General features: G+C 38.7%; 1 protein-coding gene across 2 annotated transcripts; it reads left to right on the top strand.

Annotated features, from left to right (window-relative positions):
* The first annotated feature begins 6,000 nt into the window (after positions 1-6,000).
* On the top strand, positions 6,001-17,342 carry ZNF24 (zinc finger protein 24). 2 transcript variants are annotated; one of them, XM_079109346.1, is made up of 4 exons: positions 6,001-6,085; positions 8,477-8,897; positions 9,161-9,308; positions 11,884-17,342. In XM_079109346.1, exons 2-4 carry the CDS (start codon positions 8,478-8,480, stop codon positions 12,420-12,422), a joined length of 1,107 nt encoding a protein of 368 aa, XP_078965472.1. In that variant the 5' UTR covers positions 6,001-6,085; position 8,477; the 3' UTR covers positions 12,423-17,342. The 2 variants fall into 2 exon arrangements, with proteins under 2 accessions (XP_078965472.1, XP_078965471.1); XM_079109345.1 differs by lacking the exon at positions 6,001-6,085 and having other exon boundaries at positions 8,236-8,897.
* The last annotated feature ends 1,070 nt before the right edge of the window (positions 17,343-18,412 follow it).

Raw genomic sequence — 18,412 nt, 5'->3', positions numbered from 1 at the left:
CTGTTTATAATTGCCTCAATCCAGAAATAACCTAAAAGTACTTTTGTGGTTAAATGAATAAGCAACTTTGATACATACAAGTAGATGTTATTCAGCAGCAATATTCAGCAATAAAATATGGAAACATACAACAAAGGCGATTCTCAAAAACATTGGGCTGAATGAAATGTCACAGGAAAGCAGGGAACTGAAACTCCAAACCTGGGTTCTTGTGTTCTGTGGAAAGAAAATTTAAAGTTAGACACCAAAAGCCATGCAAGGGAACTTTATTATAAATGAAAGTAAAGTAAAAGCAAAGTGAGGCTTATTGGCAACAGATCTGCTATTTTGCTGCCGCCATTATTCTCCCTCCCTCACACCATTGTACAACCTAGATTGCTAGCCTGTGAACTTCCTAGTCAAGTCATTGGTCCAGATTGTTAGCCAGTGAACCTTCTCACCAGCCATTGGTACGTTGTTATTAGCACACGAAATTCCACTACTTAATAGAAGCTCCCTCGCCATTTTCTCTCTCCTAGCCCCAAGAGCGGACACTCTGGTTGTCTGCCTAATGAAATCTCTTGTGTGAGTTCCCATGTCCAGAGTGGTTTTCTGGGTGCAGTCTTTGGGCTGCGACTCAGACTAGGCACCACAGAGTGCTTGCTCCCCTGGATTCAAGGGACCCAAACTGAGTCACATTTTTTTTCTAAGGCCCAAGCAGAGAGGACCCTCAAGAGAGAGCATAGGTTGTCTCCAAGTAGAGAATGACAAAGGAGACAACGCTGTCTCCAAATTTATTACTGTTTGATGTTTATCAGGAGAGTTCGGGACCACCTTCTGTACTCTTGGCTAATCAGGTGTTTAACTCCTTCTTCACATCAGGAAGTGGAGTTTTTTTAACCTTAGTGGTTTCTCTCTGTAACTGTCATGGTGGCCAATCTATTTAGGGGAGCTTCATGTACAAGTCAATCCCGTGTTAATGTGGGCACTGGGGTCAGAAAACTGGTCAGAAGTTTCCTTGGTGCGCCTGCACTAGTAAAGGAATCTTCCTTTCCAGACAACTGGAATTATATATAGCCATAATTCCTTGCTTCACATCAACATCAATGGACCCTGTTAGTGCCATTAATCCTTTTCTCTTCATGCGATTTCCAAGGAGCTTCCTTGCTTCTGTTTTCCTACAAATTAACTACCACCCTTTGCGTTCTCATCTACTTTGGAAGTCTTTTAAAGAAGGCCCTAAAGTAATTTGAAGAACACTTGTGACCTTGCCTGCAATTCACTGCTTATTGCTAGCTTCTACCTAATAGAAAGAAGCGTCTTAAGAGATTACATACTTTATGATTCCATTTATATTACTTCTTGACAAGTCAAAACTATTGTGATGGAGAGCAAATCAATGGCTGCTGGATTAGGGATGCTGGAAAGGTGAATACACCTTACCAGAGTTTCTTAGTATATTTTTATAGAGATGGAACTGTTCTGTATCATGGTTTTGGTGATAGTTTTATAATTCTATGTATGTCTTAAAACTCATAGAACTATATACCAATAACAAAAAAATACCAAATTTACCATGTTATTTTTTTAAAAAGAGCAACATTTCACAAAGAAAACATGTAAGGTCAAAAGTTGATTCTTTGAAAAATTAATAAAGTTGATAAATCTCAAGCAAAGCTGATCAAGAAAAGGAAACCAGAAACCACCAATTTCAGGAACAAAAGAGGGGGACATCACTGTAAGTCTTATAGACAGTAAAAGGATGTTAAGGAAATGTGAACAACTATATACCAACAACTTTGACAGCTTAAATGAATTGGATAACTTTTTTAGGAAGACAAAAACTACTTCCCGTACATCTCATTGATTAGAACTGAATCATATGACACTAATTCTTTATCATAATATTCTTATAATTTCATTTTATTATCAGCTGCCAGGAAGGCAAAGTGATTATCAAGCAAAAGGAAACAGGATGGTTATGGCTATCTTAACTCAGTCATAGTTGTTGCCTATGGCTGGGCATATTATTGCCTACCTCCACAAATCCAAAACATCAGGGTGTGCCAGAAGTAAGGAGGGGGCTTTATGTAGGAAGCAAACACATATCTGCCAGTCTTGGGTTTGCAATCACTTGTAATCCAAAGACTTCTGGTGCCACTGCACTTACTGGTTCAAAAGGAAGAGTAATATGGAAATTGCGCTCAGCAAGAAACCAAGCAGGTCTTGGAGAGTTGGAGGACTCAGGTTTATTTCTGCCCTGTTGGACCCAATGAGCCAGCACTCTGAAGTTCTGGGCCCCAGGCTGGGGCCACAGGGGGCTTTTTATAGGAAATTTGACATCATTCCTTAACCATTTCAACATCAGAGGGTTAGAATTATTATTTTTTGGGGGGGGGGGGTTAGAATTCTTAATCTTCATGACCAAGGATCTTGTACAGAAATTTTACAATAAATAGTTCACAGGTGCAGGACTAAGACAGTAAAACACTTGTGTTATGAAGTATCTCTTTCCACAGGCAGCAGTAACTAAAGATTTGAGTTCATCTCCCTAAGAGGTATATTTCTAAGAACTAAGCCTATGAGGTTATAGTTTAGAGTTAATTGGTATAGTGATCTAAAATTTATACTAGCAATTAATACATTCCTAAAAGGTTTACAAAGTATAAGAAGATACAAACTATAAGAAGAAATTTCACAGGTGTCTGTTGTATCTCTGGCCTTGAAGCCTGTCACAGAGATGTTTACATATGAAGAGTTGTCGGACTTCTAGAGATAGCTATTTTCAGGGAGCCATGGTTAATTAGGGTCCCTGAAGAGAGGCTGGAAGAGGGGAGGAGGAAAATTAACCCTTTCCCCAAGCACTAATTCTTTATCATAATGTTCTTATAATTACATTTTATTATCAGGTCTGGTATCTCCACCATAAGAGTACTTAAAATGTCCAGCTGAAAGACTGAGAGCTCCAAATTAATTGTTAGAGAACAGTCAAGGAAAGACTGTTTTGGGTAGAGTCTGATAACACTCCCCTCCTCCATCTCGCGGTGTCTGCCTTTTCTGGGCACACTAACTCATTTAAGTGCCCTGGTGGTATTCTGTTCTTCTCTATTGACACACTTCTGCACTGCCTTGCAGAGACTGTTTTCTTATCTATCTCCTTAACAAGATGATCATGTTCAAAGAAAGAATCATAATTCATTGTATTCATTTCTAACTTTCTGGTACCCAGGTAGTATCTGTCTTTTTTGTTTGTTTTACCATTAATTCATAAATGAGATCTTTGGTGTCAGACAGCACAAGGTTAAAAGATTTAGTGGTAAAGAAATGAGTACTTTTGGTCTTAGATTATTACTTATATAGATAGTGGAAGCAAAAGTAGTCAAAGGTGCCAGCTCCCCCTGAGCTTCTATCTCATTAACCCAAATGATGACACCAAAACAGAAGGGGGCAAAATGAGTTGCAGAAACCTTGTTGCTGAAGGGCGAATGCTACTTTGCAGCTGAGCTTTTAGTAGCCTACCACTGTATTGTTAGGGGGTGAGGTGGAAGCCTCATTAGAACCTAGGAAGCAGTGAGAAATGGCCTCCTGACAGCATCCTTGAAAGACAGGGAGCTGGGAGGGAAATGGTCTTGTAGTAGCTGCTCACAAGCCTCCCAAGCTCTCATGATCACAGGGTACTTTGCCAAGACTAAGAAGAGCTGTGGTTCAAGCCTTGCCTCTGTGACCTGTGTGGATATGTCAGCACTGGTATGGAGCTGTTCCCTCCTCTCAGGCTGCCAAAAGGAACACAATGCTCTATCTTGACTAGAGCTGTAAGACGTCAACAAGGGCCACCATTCAGGAAACACTTGACACAATGGGTCTCAGAAGGATAGTATTTCAAAATGGGTGTTGTTGGTCCCCACCTTCAAAAGAGTAACTTAGTGAGAAAAGCGTCATTCTGGTTCCCATTTACTATTTTTAGAAAGAACTAGGAATAATAAAACGGGGAATCACAGGCAAAGGTTTTTGTAAAGTTTTGCTGTATATTTAACTTGTTTGAACATTTTTGTTTGATGTTTATACTTTTTGCTTTCCAATGTTAATTAGATGTGAAAACAAGATGAAACAAAACAGAATAAAAATGCCCTCAGTAGTAACAAAAGAGGGAAAGGTTGGGAAGTGCAGCCAAGCTGGATGCCAACAGTAGCCAAGCAGGAGAGTGAAAAAGCTGTAACCTCCTACAAGAGAGAGCTAGCAGGGGTTATGGGAAGAAGAGCTGTGGTCAGAGTGAACAGTAGTGCTATGCTATCAGCTGCTCTCTCACTTGCTCTTTCATTCATAAATCTGACAGAGGCTAAGGGCACTTTTCAGAGGGTACTTTCCTGAATGGGACAAAAAAAAAACAAAAAACAAAAAACAAAAAAACCTGAGATTTTGGAATGTTTCTGGACGGCTGGACCTAGGCTTTTAACAAAAGACCTTAAACAACAGAACTCCCTTGTGTGGTTTCTGATGCCTGACATCAAAGGCAGCAATCTGACCAGCCCACATTCATTCATTGGACAGAAGTTTACTGAGTTCTGTATGTATCAATCAGTATCCTGGGACTGGGTGGGGATACTGTGGTAAACAAGGTTCCTCTATTTATGGGACTTACATAAAAAAAAAAAAAAAAAAAAAAAAAAAAAAACCAAAAAAACAACCAAAAAACAAAACAGGTAAATAAATGAGATCACTTCTAAATAATGCTATGGCAGGTGTGGAGGCTTCCAGGGGGAAAGGCTGGCTGGCAGTGAGGCTGAAGCTCCTGGGCCACAATGAGCCTAAGAGCTTTGGTCAGAGTAGGGAGAAAGGCAACAAACCACAGAGAATCTTGCAGGTCCATGTAAGAAGTTTTTATGTCATACTTAAAGTAGTTGGGATCAATTGGAGGACTTTAAAGGGGAATGAAGTGTTCTGTCTTATGTCTTTAAATGATTATGTTTATAACTGTTTTTTTTTTTTTTTTTTTTTGCACAAAATATCCAGGCTGAAGTTAGATGACTACACATTCGACATATTCACTGTGACCTTAAAACTGTTTTCAGATGAGACTACAATCCCCGCTTTGCCAATTTCCTCTGGGTTCCTATCTTGGAAATTTTGGAGAATAAAATCCAGGAACTATCAAGTAAGGGAAGAGTAAACAAAGCAGGATTTAGTTAATTGAGAAGAGATAGAACTCCCGCCACATGGGAGAGGGCCTGATAACAGAAAAACCCATGTTGGTGTGTCAGCTTAGGAGTTTATATACGGTTCTGGATAGAGCACAGGCATTGAAAAGTATTCCGGCTGTGGTTTTCCTTTCCCTCACGGTTCACCCCTTTCGTCCTTCCTGTAACTTCTATCTGGGTTCACCACCCCCTTTCCGTTTTCCACTTCTACGGAATAAGACTGACCATTTATAGTCTTATTCGGCATCATTGCTAAAACTCTTAATCTGCCTCCTCTTGATTCTGATAGCTCTAAGTTGGTCATAATAAAGTTCTGTGACATGGCCCGTGTGAACCAAAGGTTTGAGCCATGCCTTGGTTTCAAATCTTGATTTCCACGTCAATTAGGAGCTCTCAGCAAGTTATTTGTGCCTCACTTAGCCCTGAAATTGACATAATAAGAGTTCTACATCATAGAATTTTTGAGAAAAAAAAAAAATCTGCACAGTGCAAGTAAAGCACAGGGACGGGGTCTGGCATCAAGTAAGCTTTCATAAATACTGACTTTTATTCTTTCGTAGGATTACTGTGAGGATCACACGACGTAATGCATGAAAGGGTTTGTGAAACCGTAAAGACTTTCTTAACCGCAGCATTCCCCCTTCTCCCTTTTTAAAAACGTAACAGAAAACGCTGGGCTATTCGAGCAGAGGCGCCAGGCCAAGCGCAGCCTCAATGCGGTCATTGTCGTCAGGCCGCCCCTCCCCCGCCCAGAGCGCATCCCCATGGCAACGCGGGGCTTTGCCTCTCTCCGCCTCCTCAGGCCTGCAGACCGGAAGCAGTCCGCGCCGGGGGCTTCTGGGAAACGGCTTGTAAGCAGCGTTTCTGCGTCTGCCTTGGACTGCGAAGCTGCTGCGGTTCCTGAGCTAGAGGTTTGCGCGAGTTGAGGGAAGGGTGTGAAGAGGAGGGGGACGCTGGGCTAAGGTCTGCGGACCTATTAGCGGGAACCTGCGAGGAAGCTGGCGGGGACCTTTCTCGGCTTCCCAAGAGGCGCGGAGAAAAGGCCCCGGTCTCCGCGCCCAGCAGCTGAGGGGTGGGAAGGGGCTGGCGGGAGACCCGCTGGAGCCTTAAGCATCCGCCGAGAGTTCTGCATCGCTTCTGTCCTCCAAAACCCTCGCTTCCCCCTCCCCCATCTGCCGGTTTTGTTCTATTTCGAGGCCTTGGCGTCTCGCAGAGGGTTCTGGGAGTTATCTCGGGCGGAGGCGGAGACTGGGCGGGCTTGCGCGGGGGCTGCCGGGACTGGTAGTTCCGCCTACCGCGGGCGGAAATGCCGTGGCTCAGGCGCTGTGGTGGCAGGTTGGCCTCTAGTCATCAGTGGTCGCCGCGGTGAGTGGTAGTGGGAGGGGCTGGAGGACGTCAGGACAGAGGTGGGATACACAGCGGGTCTCTGCTGGACTGAGGCGAGAGCGCTTGGGATCAGTCACCCGTCCAAACACTGGGGGACTCTCAAGGCCCGCCCCCAGTTCTTCCCCCTTGCCCCACGAACTGAGTGCTAAGTACCTTAAAAGGAAAATAAATTTCTATTATATGGAAATGTTTGAGCCATTGATAAGGTCGAGTCCTGGGATAGGAACGAGTAAATCTGTTGGCTAGACTGTAAGACCACCACGTCCAGAGTATTTAAACCCTTATGTATTGCCTGTCCTATAAAGTATTTTCTGATTCTTAGTCTTGATCAGTTACAAAAAGTTTGTGTGTGTGTGTGTGTGTTTTAAGTTAGTTACAGCTTTTACATTGCGGACCTTGAATATGGTAACTCTGTACCTCATTCTCAGTACGTGGCCTGGGCATGACTGTGCAAATACTAAGTAAAGGATCAGAAAGTAGCACAAAGACTCCCTGAAGTTAGAAGCTGGGAAAACTGTCATCCAGTATAAGACTGTGGACTAATGCAAGAAGTTAAAGTGGTTCTGAGGGTGCCTTTGTTGTTTTGTTTTTGTTATTATTATTTGGTACTGGGAATTGAACCCAGGGACCCTTAACCACTGAACCACAGTCCCCAGCGGTTTTTTTATGTTTTTCTTTAGAAGCAGGGTCTCACTGAGTTGCTTTAGGACTATGCTAAGTTGTTGAGACTGGCTTTGAATTCTCAAGACTCTGGCTTCAGCCTCCTGAGACGCTGGGATTACAGGCTTACGTGCCACCATGCCGTCTGCTTGAGAATGCCTTTTCTTAATAGAATTTGCTGTGATTAATGCCCATCATTATTAACGTAAATGTATTTATGGTGTGGTGGATGACCAAATAATATTTGCATGTTATGCAAAGTAGTATTTTTTCCCATTTATGTGATCTGTTACTGAGCAAGTAAACATTTTTTTCACCCTTGTATTTTAAGTCCAAGGAGTTCTTAAATGTCTTTTAAAGTAGATAATAAAAAAACAAGTTAAGGCCATGGATGTAACTCATCTCAGTGGTCAAACCCATGTGAGAGTATCTGGTCCATGGCATCACAAAAAAATAAAATTAAAAAAGCAGTTACTTTTGAGTTGACCCGACTAAGTCGGGAATACCAGCCCTGAATTACAAATAATGTGTTCCAACATCGGGCACATTTAGAAAACCCTGAGGTAGGCCTGTTCTTACTTGGATTCTTTTGATAGTTGAAATAGGGTTGGTCAACTTTGTAGATCATAGTCTGGCAAGGTTTTTAGGTAAAGGACCAGATAATAAAAATTAAGGTTTTTAGGTCATATAGTCTCTATTGAAACTACTTAATTCTGCTGTGTAGCATGAACGATGAACAAATAAAACAGTTCATGTAGATACAGACATTTTAAATTTACGTTTTCACATCATGCAGTATTTTTTTCAACCATTAAAAAATTTCAGACTTTTTTGTGTGTTATATGAAAACAGTCATCAAGCTAGATTTGGCCATAAGCTGTAGTTTGCTAACTCTGGCTTTTGTTGTTGTTGTTGTTGTTGATGGAGCTTTTATTTTATTTATTTATATGTAGTGCTGAGAATTGAACTCAGTGCCATGGGTTCTGCCCAGTGCCCAGTTGCCATGCTAGGCAAGTGCTCTACCACTGAACCACAACCCCAGGCCTGGTGTAGGCTTTTGATTGGAATTTTTAATCCAGTAAAAGAACAAATATTTTTCTTTTTCAGTATAAACCTAAATTCTTAGTATTTTGGTCACATGTTTTTCTTTCCTGTGCCATAGGGTACCTGTGAAGAAAACTGGACAAATTTTTTTTTTTTTTTTTTGAGGATTTTTATCCTGCCTTTATTGTCTTTTTTGAAGTATTACAAATCAGGATGTCTGCACAGTCAGTGGAAGAAGATTCAATACTTATCATCCCAACTCCAGATGAAGAAGAAAAAATTCTCAGAGTGAAATTGGAAGAGGATCCTGATGGTGAAGAGGGATCAAGTATCACCTGGAACCATCTCCCTGACCCAGAGGTTTTCCGGCAGCGATTCAGGCAGTTTGGATACCAGGATTCACCAGGGCCCCGTGAAGCAGTGAGCCAGCTCAGAGAACTTTGCCGTCTGTGGCTCAGGCCAGAGACGCACACAAAAGAACAAATCTTGGAACTAGTGGTGCTGGAGCAGTTTGTTGCCATCCTACCCAAGGAGCTACAAACTTGGGTTCGAGAGCATCATCCAGAGAATGGAGAAGAGGCAGTGACAGTGCTAGAGGATTTGGAGAGTGAACTAGATGACCCTGGACAGCCGGTGAGCCTGCTTTGCATCACTTTTCCTGGGGTCAAAAGCACTGACATAGCAGTAGGCAAACTGCTGAGTTAATTTCACTCAACTGAGTTAGAATTATGTTTATGCCCTCTTCCTTATTCCTTTACCACTCTCCATTGTCTGTATCTCTTGGCCACCTGGGCCTCTGCAGGAGATATTGTGTATGGTTTCTCTTAGAAGTGTTTAGTAACAAAATTCTTTTTCAACTGAACCAGATCAACTGATCCAAAATCAAATGTTTCCAGGTTTCTCTCCGTCGTCGGAAACGGGAAGTACTAGTAGAGGAGATAGTATCTCAAGAAGAAGCTCAGGGATTGCCAAGTTCTGAGCTTGATGCTGTGGAGAACCAGCTCAAATGGGCATCCTGGGAGCTCCATTCCTTAAGACACTGTGGTAAGGACCAAAACTTCATGTGGCTTTTTTCCAGAACTGTTTGCTTGTTCTTATGGTGGGGGAACTGTTAACCTGATTCCTTGGATAGACATACTGTAAGATCCTTGATTTGGGGACTAGGATGTAACTCAGTGATAAAGTGCTTGTCTAGCAAGCACGAGGTCTTGGGTTTGGGTCCGGCACTACCCACCTCCTGAAAAAAAAAAAAAAAAAAAATTCTTGCTTCTTTTCATAACATTTGATTGCTGACCTCAAATCTCCCACGCCCTCCCTGGGACATCTCAGTCTTTTCTTCCCTTGCAGCCTCTTTTCTGAAGACCTGCCATATCACACTAGCATTTGTCTTACTCTAAGCCAGCACCCACATAGGGTGGTCCGTCAATTTTATACTAAATATAAAATTAGGACCCAAAAATTAGGTCCTTTAATTTTACATTTAGTATTGCTTATGTGTCATCTCTGTTTTCCATTTGCTCTTAGTCTCCTAATTCTAATAAGTTTATCTCTTGCCTCTTCTTATCTTTTTGTTTGTTATATATCACTGACGTTTTCTAAATTTTTAGCTACTTCTTTTTTTCTCAATATGCTACCTAGAGTCAATTTTTTAAAGCTTTTTGAAAACTTTTTTTTTTTGTAGATGGACACAATACCTTTATTTTATTTATTTATTTATATGTGGTGCTAAGGATCAAATCCAGTGCCTCACACATACTAGGAAGTGCTCTACCACTGAGCCACAATCTCAGCCCTTAAAGCTTTTTTGTAAAAATTATTTTCAGGGTAAATTCTTTTTTTAAGTATGCAAAAATAGACTTTCTAGCTATAATAATGTTCTGAATGCAGGAAAATTAAATTAAAATTCCATATTTGTAATAATTCACTTTAGATCATTTGTTCTCTCTATATTGGCAATTAATGCCATGTACATACTTGTCTACTTTGATACAACCCAGTGTTTTTTTTAAGTGGCTGAATTTCATGTTATATTTGAGTTTAAATGAAATTTTGTTTGAAACTGCTTGGAGAATCATTTCTTGATATAGTTGGTGGTGCTAATTCTGGTATAGCACAGAATGAGGTCTGAGCAGGTTGTCTTCCTTTGCAAAGGGACAGTGCTAGCAAATGAAGTCTGCTGAAAATCTGCAATTGTAAGTTTTTCATGGGACGTTCTTCTGAGCAAGAATGTTTGAGAACCACAGTCCTTTATCTTTGGAGGTGTCATTTTCTTGAGTAGAGAAGTTCTCCCTTTTCTAAAATTTAGAATCATTTCTTATCTGTTTTTAATAGCCTCATTTCAGCACTCTAGTCTCTTTCACATTTTGGACATTGATTTCTTTCTGTGTCCCATTGTCCCCACTTTATACTTCTCTGTTCTTCAAGTCTCCAAGCCTCAGTTAATCAGCCTTCTATAATCCTTCAAAGGCAGAGTCTCTGTCTTTTCTCCTGACTTTATCTCTTTATTGATCATAATACTGTTGACCACTTTTTTGAGTGCTAATACTTACCCTATATCAACAGTGGTTTTTTGTTGTTATTGTTGCTGTTTGTTTTTGAGACTTGAAGTTTCAATAAATAAGATTTACTCTTACTTCTGACTATAGATTGGTGATGGTACCCCCTGTTGGTAATTGAGGCTTTGCTTTCACTGGGCATTTCTCACTGAAGCTTAGAAATAACAGTTTTTCTAAGTACCATTACAGATACCAAATAGGGCAGGTTTCTTTTATAGGAAACCTCTTATTGGTTAAAGGTATATTGAATTTTTAAATACCTTATCTTCAGTTAACGCAGGATACTCTCAGCCCTTCTTCAGACCCTTCTTATCAGAACTTGTCTTCTGCTTTTAGTCTAATCTTGGATATAACCTGCCTTGTCTTGCTCATTTTCAGAAATAGCTACTTTATGACAGATTTTTTATTGTTTACACCTTTGTGTTTTGATTTAATTTTTCTTTCTCAAAAGAGCATTATGATTCCCTAATGACCATTTTTTTCCCAATAAAATTTCTTCTAGACCTAGCCACATCACTTTGCCTATCTCCCAAATCATCTTAGAATCTACCACTTATTGTTCTCTTGATTACTGTTTAATTTAAATTGTGGGAAGCCATCCTTAGCTAGCAGAATCAGATGATTCCCTGTCTAGTTCCCCTAAGAGAATGGCTCCCATGACTCTACCCGATCCTGTCCATCACAGAAGCTTTTCCTGGTCCAGGCCCCCTTTACCAGTGTGTCTTATTTATATAGACACACAGGTAAATATACATTTATAAAGAGAGTTGTGCTACTCTATATTGTTAGTGGCCAGAGCTGGTATGACCAGATCCATTATACTCCCTGTCATTTAAAAAGAATATTGGCTCTTGTGTGCTTATTGAGTATGAGTAGGTAAATATAACCTTTTATCTCATCATGTTATGCTGATACTTAGTCTTTTTTTTTTTTTTTTGAGAAGAAGCAACCTTAACACTGATTATCGGAATGCTGTTTATAGATATGCACAAACTATTTATTCTTATTCATTTAAACTCCCCAAATAGTCAGTCAGTGATGTTTGCATTTTCTCTTTATTTCAGATGATGATGCTCGGACTGAAAATGGAGCACTAGCTCCAAAACAGGAAATTCCTTCGGCAGTAGAATCTCATGAAGTTCCTGGTACTCTCAATATAGGTGTTCCTCAAATCTTTAAATATGGAGAATCCTGTTTTCCAAAGGGCAGGTTTGAAAGAAAGAGAAATCCCTCCCGGAAGAAACAGCATATATGTGATGAATGTGGAAAACACTTCAGTCAAGGTTCAGCCCTTATTCTTCATCAAAGAATCCACAGTGGGGAGAAACCTTATGGATGTGTTGAGTGTGGGAAGGCATTCAGCAGAAGTTCCATCCTGGTACAACACCAGAGAGTTCATACTGGAGAAAAACCTTACAAATGTCTCGAATGTGGGAAAGCCTTTAGCCAGAATTCTGGGCTTATTAATCATCAGAGAATCCATACTGGGGAGAAACCTTATGAATGTGTTCAGTGTGGGAAATCCTATAGTCAAAGCTCAAATCTTTTTAGACATCAGAGAAGACACAATGCAGAAAAACTTCTGAATGTTGTGAAAGTTTAAGAAGTCACACACAAAAAAGTCAGCACTCAGGTCTTTTTCTTCAGAAATGAAGATACAAAAACATGAAGTGATAATAGAATAGTTTTTTTTCCCTATTGACTGTCAGAAAATCCACTGGGAAATATAAAAAAGTCTTCACTCACCATTATTATTTTATCTTGAAAAAAATGGTGTTATACCTGCCTAGAAACTGAAATTTTAAACTTTATTCAGGTGTTAATGCCTAATTTTTCCATGTGATGTTTATATTCTCTATTTTTTCCAAATAATGAGCTACCTGATTGTTTTTCCCTATCTTTTGAATTTCAGTTCTAGACAAATATGTTATTTCTATGTTGATCATTGAAATGTTCTTTGTAAGGATACATTCCCTTCTACTTTAAAGGGTAACATAGGAACTATTAAGTCTGAAAACCATCTTAAACAATTTAAAAATGGTCTTTTTAAAATATACCTTTCTGTTTCCTTTTACCCAATTAGAATATACATTTGAGAAAATAGAAGATAAAGAATGGCTGAAAGCATCAAAATAAAAGGAGCCTTAAGATCTCAGATAAGTGATTGTGATAAAATTTCAAAAAAGTGAATGGGATGTCTAGATTGGGGAAGATATACAAATACTTTGATCTCTGCATTGAAATGTATGAATTTAAGTATAGTCCCTCTCCCACAAGGAACTGAAAAACTGGTCATTCTATCTTAATTTGGCGCCTGTTACTAATGAAAATAATTATTTTCCCATTTATTATTTAAAAGTAGTTTAAACAATAATTGTAAGTTTGAAGGTAGAAATTTTAACACTAAGAATGGCAGTGTTGAAAGGCAAATGTAAACAAGTTAATGGTCTGTTTTGGCTTTTGGGAAAAGAAACTCAGAGATCTAATTCGTCATTCTTTTTGCCTTCATCTTTGTTAAGGACAGAAGATTACCTAACAGGTATCAAGTATCAGGTTTGCTATTTTTATTCCTTTGGTACAAAAGGGTTGAACACCAGGCTAAAACAGCCATGCATTTATTATTAAAACATTTTCTACCGACAAGGCACTGTGCTAGGTACTGTAATTCTACCATAAATAGGTAGGTATTTCTTCCACTGTAAATCATAGGGGATTTGATATAAAGCTGTTTCATGTAGTTACCCTCTTTCCCCTGTCAGCATTCCCAGGAAGGTCACCTCTGAGATTCCCAGAGCCATAGTTCTCTTACCCAGGGTGTTGTATTTGGAAGGGGAGGAGGACTCAGCTCAAAGATCTAACTAGCTCTCCAGCATTCTTCAGAGGTGAGTCCAGGATACATTCTTATTACAGTTTGGAGATTTATGAATCTTTTTTAAAAAGAACTAATTGATCTCTAGTAGTGTTGAGGTTGTACCTACATGTTAAGTTAAATGGACTGTTCTTTAAAAATAAACAACTAGGCTATTAACAACTAGTTTATTAACTATCAGAATTGATTGAACTATTTTTTTTTAATTTTCAGTCTTAACACATTTTTTAAAGATGTATTAAAGTAATACATTGTAGTAGTAGGATTATATACTCCTTGACTGAGAATTCCAAGTACTGTGTTTCTACTGCTTAATGGAAAACTCTGAAAGTTAAAATATTGATTGAGAAAAGGCTTTTTATAATGGGCATCATTCTGTGGAAAGTGATCCGTGCAAATCCAAATATTTCATAGTTCCAGAGATTTGGGTTGTATCTGGTGCTTGTATCAAATTTTAAAATGGAAGATGAGGTTTGCATGAGACTGATAAAAAGCATAGGAATAAATGCAAGGCCAGCTGGTGGAGAAGTGAGGCAGAATGGAGCTTGTTTATAGATTTTCTGATAACAATTATAAGAAATGTGCTTTATAGATTAAGATTTATTGAAGTATAAATATGTAGTAATGATATAATGTATTTTAAGTTATACAAGAAAATGTAGGGACTTTTGTTGGGGTCTTTTTCTCCTTGTGACTGAGAGGAAACAAGTCAATGTCCAATAAAGCTATAAACTCCTCTGCTCTAAGATAAAATGATATTGAGTTGATTGATTTATTTATTTATAACTGGCTTCTTTCCAAGTAGGTTTTAGGTGGCATATTTGGAAGACTGCGGGGATGACAGGATTCTGGTATCAGAGTAGGTAAGAAGGGAGTGATCTCTCAGAAGTTGAAATTTTGTGCTTTTTAAGATCTTATATTTGAGGAAGCTTCCCTTTGGTCAATTTGTGATAAATGCCAAAGATATTTGGTGATGTGAGAGCACAGAAAAAGTAGCATTAGATTCAGCAAATATGTTTTTGTTTTGCCAGCTCTGATGCCTGTGCATAGTTCAGATAGGATTCTAAGGCAAGGCTTGTGGGGAAAGTGACTAGATAAGAAAAACAGAAAACCAACCAGATGGTGGTACACAGGGAAAAACAGTGATGGGATGTGTGCTCACCATCTTTGGTTAGGCTTAACTAGACAAATTTATTTAAAATAGCTCTGTAGTGATTTATGATTTCATTCAGACATTTCACTTATGCTCATACAGAAAATCATAGTAAATTGGTTGCCAAGCAGTGACCTAACCAGAACATCTATTTGGTTAGCAAATGAGCTGTTATGTTAGGAGCATACAGACTGCTAACAACCTTCCCAGTAGCCTATGAGTGTTTGCTATTTGCTGTTAAATTTTGTAGTTTTCTTGGAGGTTATGCTTTTTTAACATTCACAGCAGTTGATATTTGATCATTTAGCAGTGTCTTATATTTGTGTAAGCTGAAGGGAGGGTTAACACATATTGAAATAATCTGCATGCTAAGCACTGGATTAGACATTACCTATCTCACCTAGATTTGTAGACTAGGTAAATAAGATTCAGAGATACATGATTTACATGTTTCCTGTTAGAGCTAAAACTCAAATCTAGTTCTGTGGACTCCCAAGTACAGGTATTTTTCCCTATGTCATGAGCGATGGCTGTTAAAGCTTGGTTGGTAAATCTTACATTTTTGTTTTTTGGTTAATTAGTATGAAAGCTATTAAGATTCTCATTTTTTTTTAATTTGAATTTTTTTATAGTACAGAAATGTGAAATTAAAAAGGACATATGCTTTCACAGCTTTACTCAGAAGTGATGGGAGTTTGGTTTGTTGTTCTTCCAGATTTAGGCATATACATATTTAAGCAATAGTATGTTATTTGATGACACTTGGAGGTTGCTGTGTATAGGCACCTATTAAAGTGCTTTACCATGGATTAACTCTTTAACCCTCAGCAACCATATGAGATTGGTACATATTCCCATTTTAAGAATGCTGCACTAAGACTTGTCCCCCTCCCCCTACATTGAAGTAGACATTTTTCATAGCTGCATACTGTTGCATGAATATAACCAACCCCACATTGATGAATTATTAGGTGTTTTTTTTTTTTAAATAAAAGGTATCGTTAGTGTCCTGTATATATATTTTGCTACCCGTGTGGGTATTTCTGTAATACAGATAGCTAGAAGTATATATATTTATTGGATCAGGGAGTGCACATTTAACATTTTTGAGAAATACCATCAAAAAGATTATATGAATTTACAACTCCATTCAGTAGTAAGAATGACTATGCCTATACTCCTACCAATGCTGTGTCTTGGAATTTTTTTGCCTAACAGGCAAAATAGGGGTTTTTTGGTTTGTTTCTTTCTTTTTTTTTGGTTATTAACAAGGAAGAAATCTTTAACATCTTTTCATATGTTTACTGGGCATTTTCTTTTCCTATTTGAATTGCTTTTGCCCATTTTTCTTTTAATTATGAAAGTATGAATGACTACCTTCCCGTTATACAAAACTTAAAAGATACATGAATATAAGAGCAAAGAGACTATTTTTTTCCAGGGCTTCCAGTCACATTCCACTTTCCATAGTTTAGAATACATCCTTCTAATACCCTTTCTATAAATTTCAATAGGGCTGTACATAAATACTGTTTTTACATAGGATACTACATCTGAAATGCTTTTTTTTAATAAATCTCAAGAACAGGACCCTGAGGTCTTTAAATTTCTTTAATAGTTAAATGGAATTAAAACTATGAAAACACCATTATTTAACTATCCCCCCACTTTTTTTCTTTTGCTATTACATTGCCAAAGTAAACATCTTATTCAGATCTTTGTGCATGAAATATTTCCTTAGGTTGGAGTCCTATAAGATGGATAGTTGGGTTGAAAGGTTTGATGTCTGATTAGACCCACCTAAGCCTTCCAAAAGGCCTTCATGAAAGCTTCTATATTTTCAACAACTGTATGGAAAGTGCTCCTTTCCCCACATAGCCTTACCTATACTTTATCAATAGTCTTTAAATGTTGGGCAAAAGAGAAAAAAAAAGTGCCCTTTATTTTGCATTTCCCTGATAAATAGTGAAGTTGGGGTTATTTTTGTGTTTATTGGTCATCTATAGTTTTACCATGGATTGTTGATTTCTTTTACCTGCTTTTGTATTGAGTTGTGTGCATTTGTTTTTGTTTGTTCATCTTTTTTTCCCCATCTTGTGATAACAACCCTTAATTTATTGTGGTGAACCCATTCCATGTGGCTTGGTGAGCACATGGCCTGGCCTCCTTAGTCCCACAGCTCCCTAGCCACAGCTATTAAAAAATGGGCATGTAACTTAAGCCAGGCTAAGGAGACCCCTCAACAGAACTTCTGCTAAAACTACTGGAAGAAGGCTTTAAAGAGATCCTGGGAATCAAGGACCTGCAAGCCTGAATTTGTACTCCGTGGAGAAAGCCTGTCTGAGGAGAAACTTGGAGGCCAACTGAAATGGAAAGAGAACTAAGTTCTGATGTAATTTTTCTGGAGGCCCTAGATCCAGCTGTGCCTAAAGCCTGCCCTACCTCCGGACTTTAAAGTTTTGTGAGCCAATAAAGTCCCTTTCTTGTTTAAGATAATTGGATTTGGTTTGTGTCCTGATAGAGTATTTGTATTTTCTCATTGGTTTGTAGAAGACCTTTGTAATTTAAAATTCTAGACTTATACTTCACACTATATAAATTAATAAAATTAGCATGGCCTTCCATTATTTGGCCTCTGTCAACCTCTGCCAATTGTCATTCCACTCTCCCTGTACCACATGCCATACACATTTACTTTACTTTTCTACAGTAACTGAACATTGGTGTTGAAAATTCCTGAATCAACAGTGTTTCACACAACCACTTAGGCAGTTCTCTTCCCATCCTTCCTCCAGATTCCTTGAGACGCAGATGGTATTACACTGTTGGGCCTCTGTTGCACCTACCTTCTAACACTACTCTTGGAACATTCCCCATTACTTGACACCCCTCCCCTGCAGCATGGGACTTTGGGGTCCTTGATTTGTAATCAGACCTGTGGTTTTGTAGCTGCTCAAGCCCAAGACCTGAGACACACATACACAGTTATATTTATTATATTAATACATTTATAATAATACATTTGTAATAATACATAATATAAATACATTTGGTTTAATACTGGTTTAAAAAAAGTAGGGAGTGGTCTTTAGAGAACATCCATAGAAATGTATAGAGAATAAAATGTTACTGGAATATTACTAGAACTGTACTCATACTTTGGATGATTTTTATTTCTAAACATATAACTTTCACAAAATATATAAAGGAACATTTTAAGAATTTAGATGGTGATTTTGTTTTGTTCAACTGTTCTCAGCATCTTGTCGTATTTCTTTGCCCCAGCACTCTAATGGTCTTTCATGTCATTCAAAGGAAAAATATGTTTGACCAGTGGCTAACCAGGTCTTCCAGTATCTGTCTCTGCCTGCCATCCTCACCTCATTTGTCTCTGGCTTCACCTCTTCCCCATGTTAATTCTGCTCCAGCCACATTAGCCTCCTTGCTGTCTTGAACAAATCAAGCATTGCCTCCACATCAAGTTGTTTTTTAATTGCTGTTCCCATTCCCAGAATAGCCTTGCTCTAGTCTCATGGCTTGCTTCCTTAAAGTTCACTTTGTGAGACTTTCC

Source organism: Sciurus vulgaris (genome assembly GCF_902686455.1).
Source record: "Sciurus vulgaris genome assembly, chromosome: 13".
Taxonomy (NCBI): Eukaryota; Metazoa; Chordata; class Mammalia; order Rodentia; family Sciuridae; genus Sciurus; species Sciurus vulgaris.
Note: the sequence above shows the minus strand (reverse complement) of the source record. Positions and strands in the feature narration are given on the sequence as shown.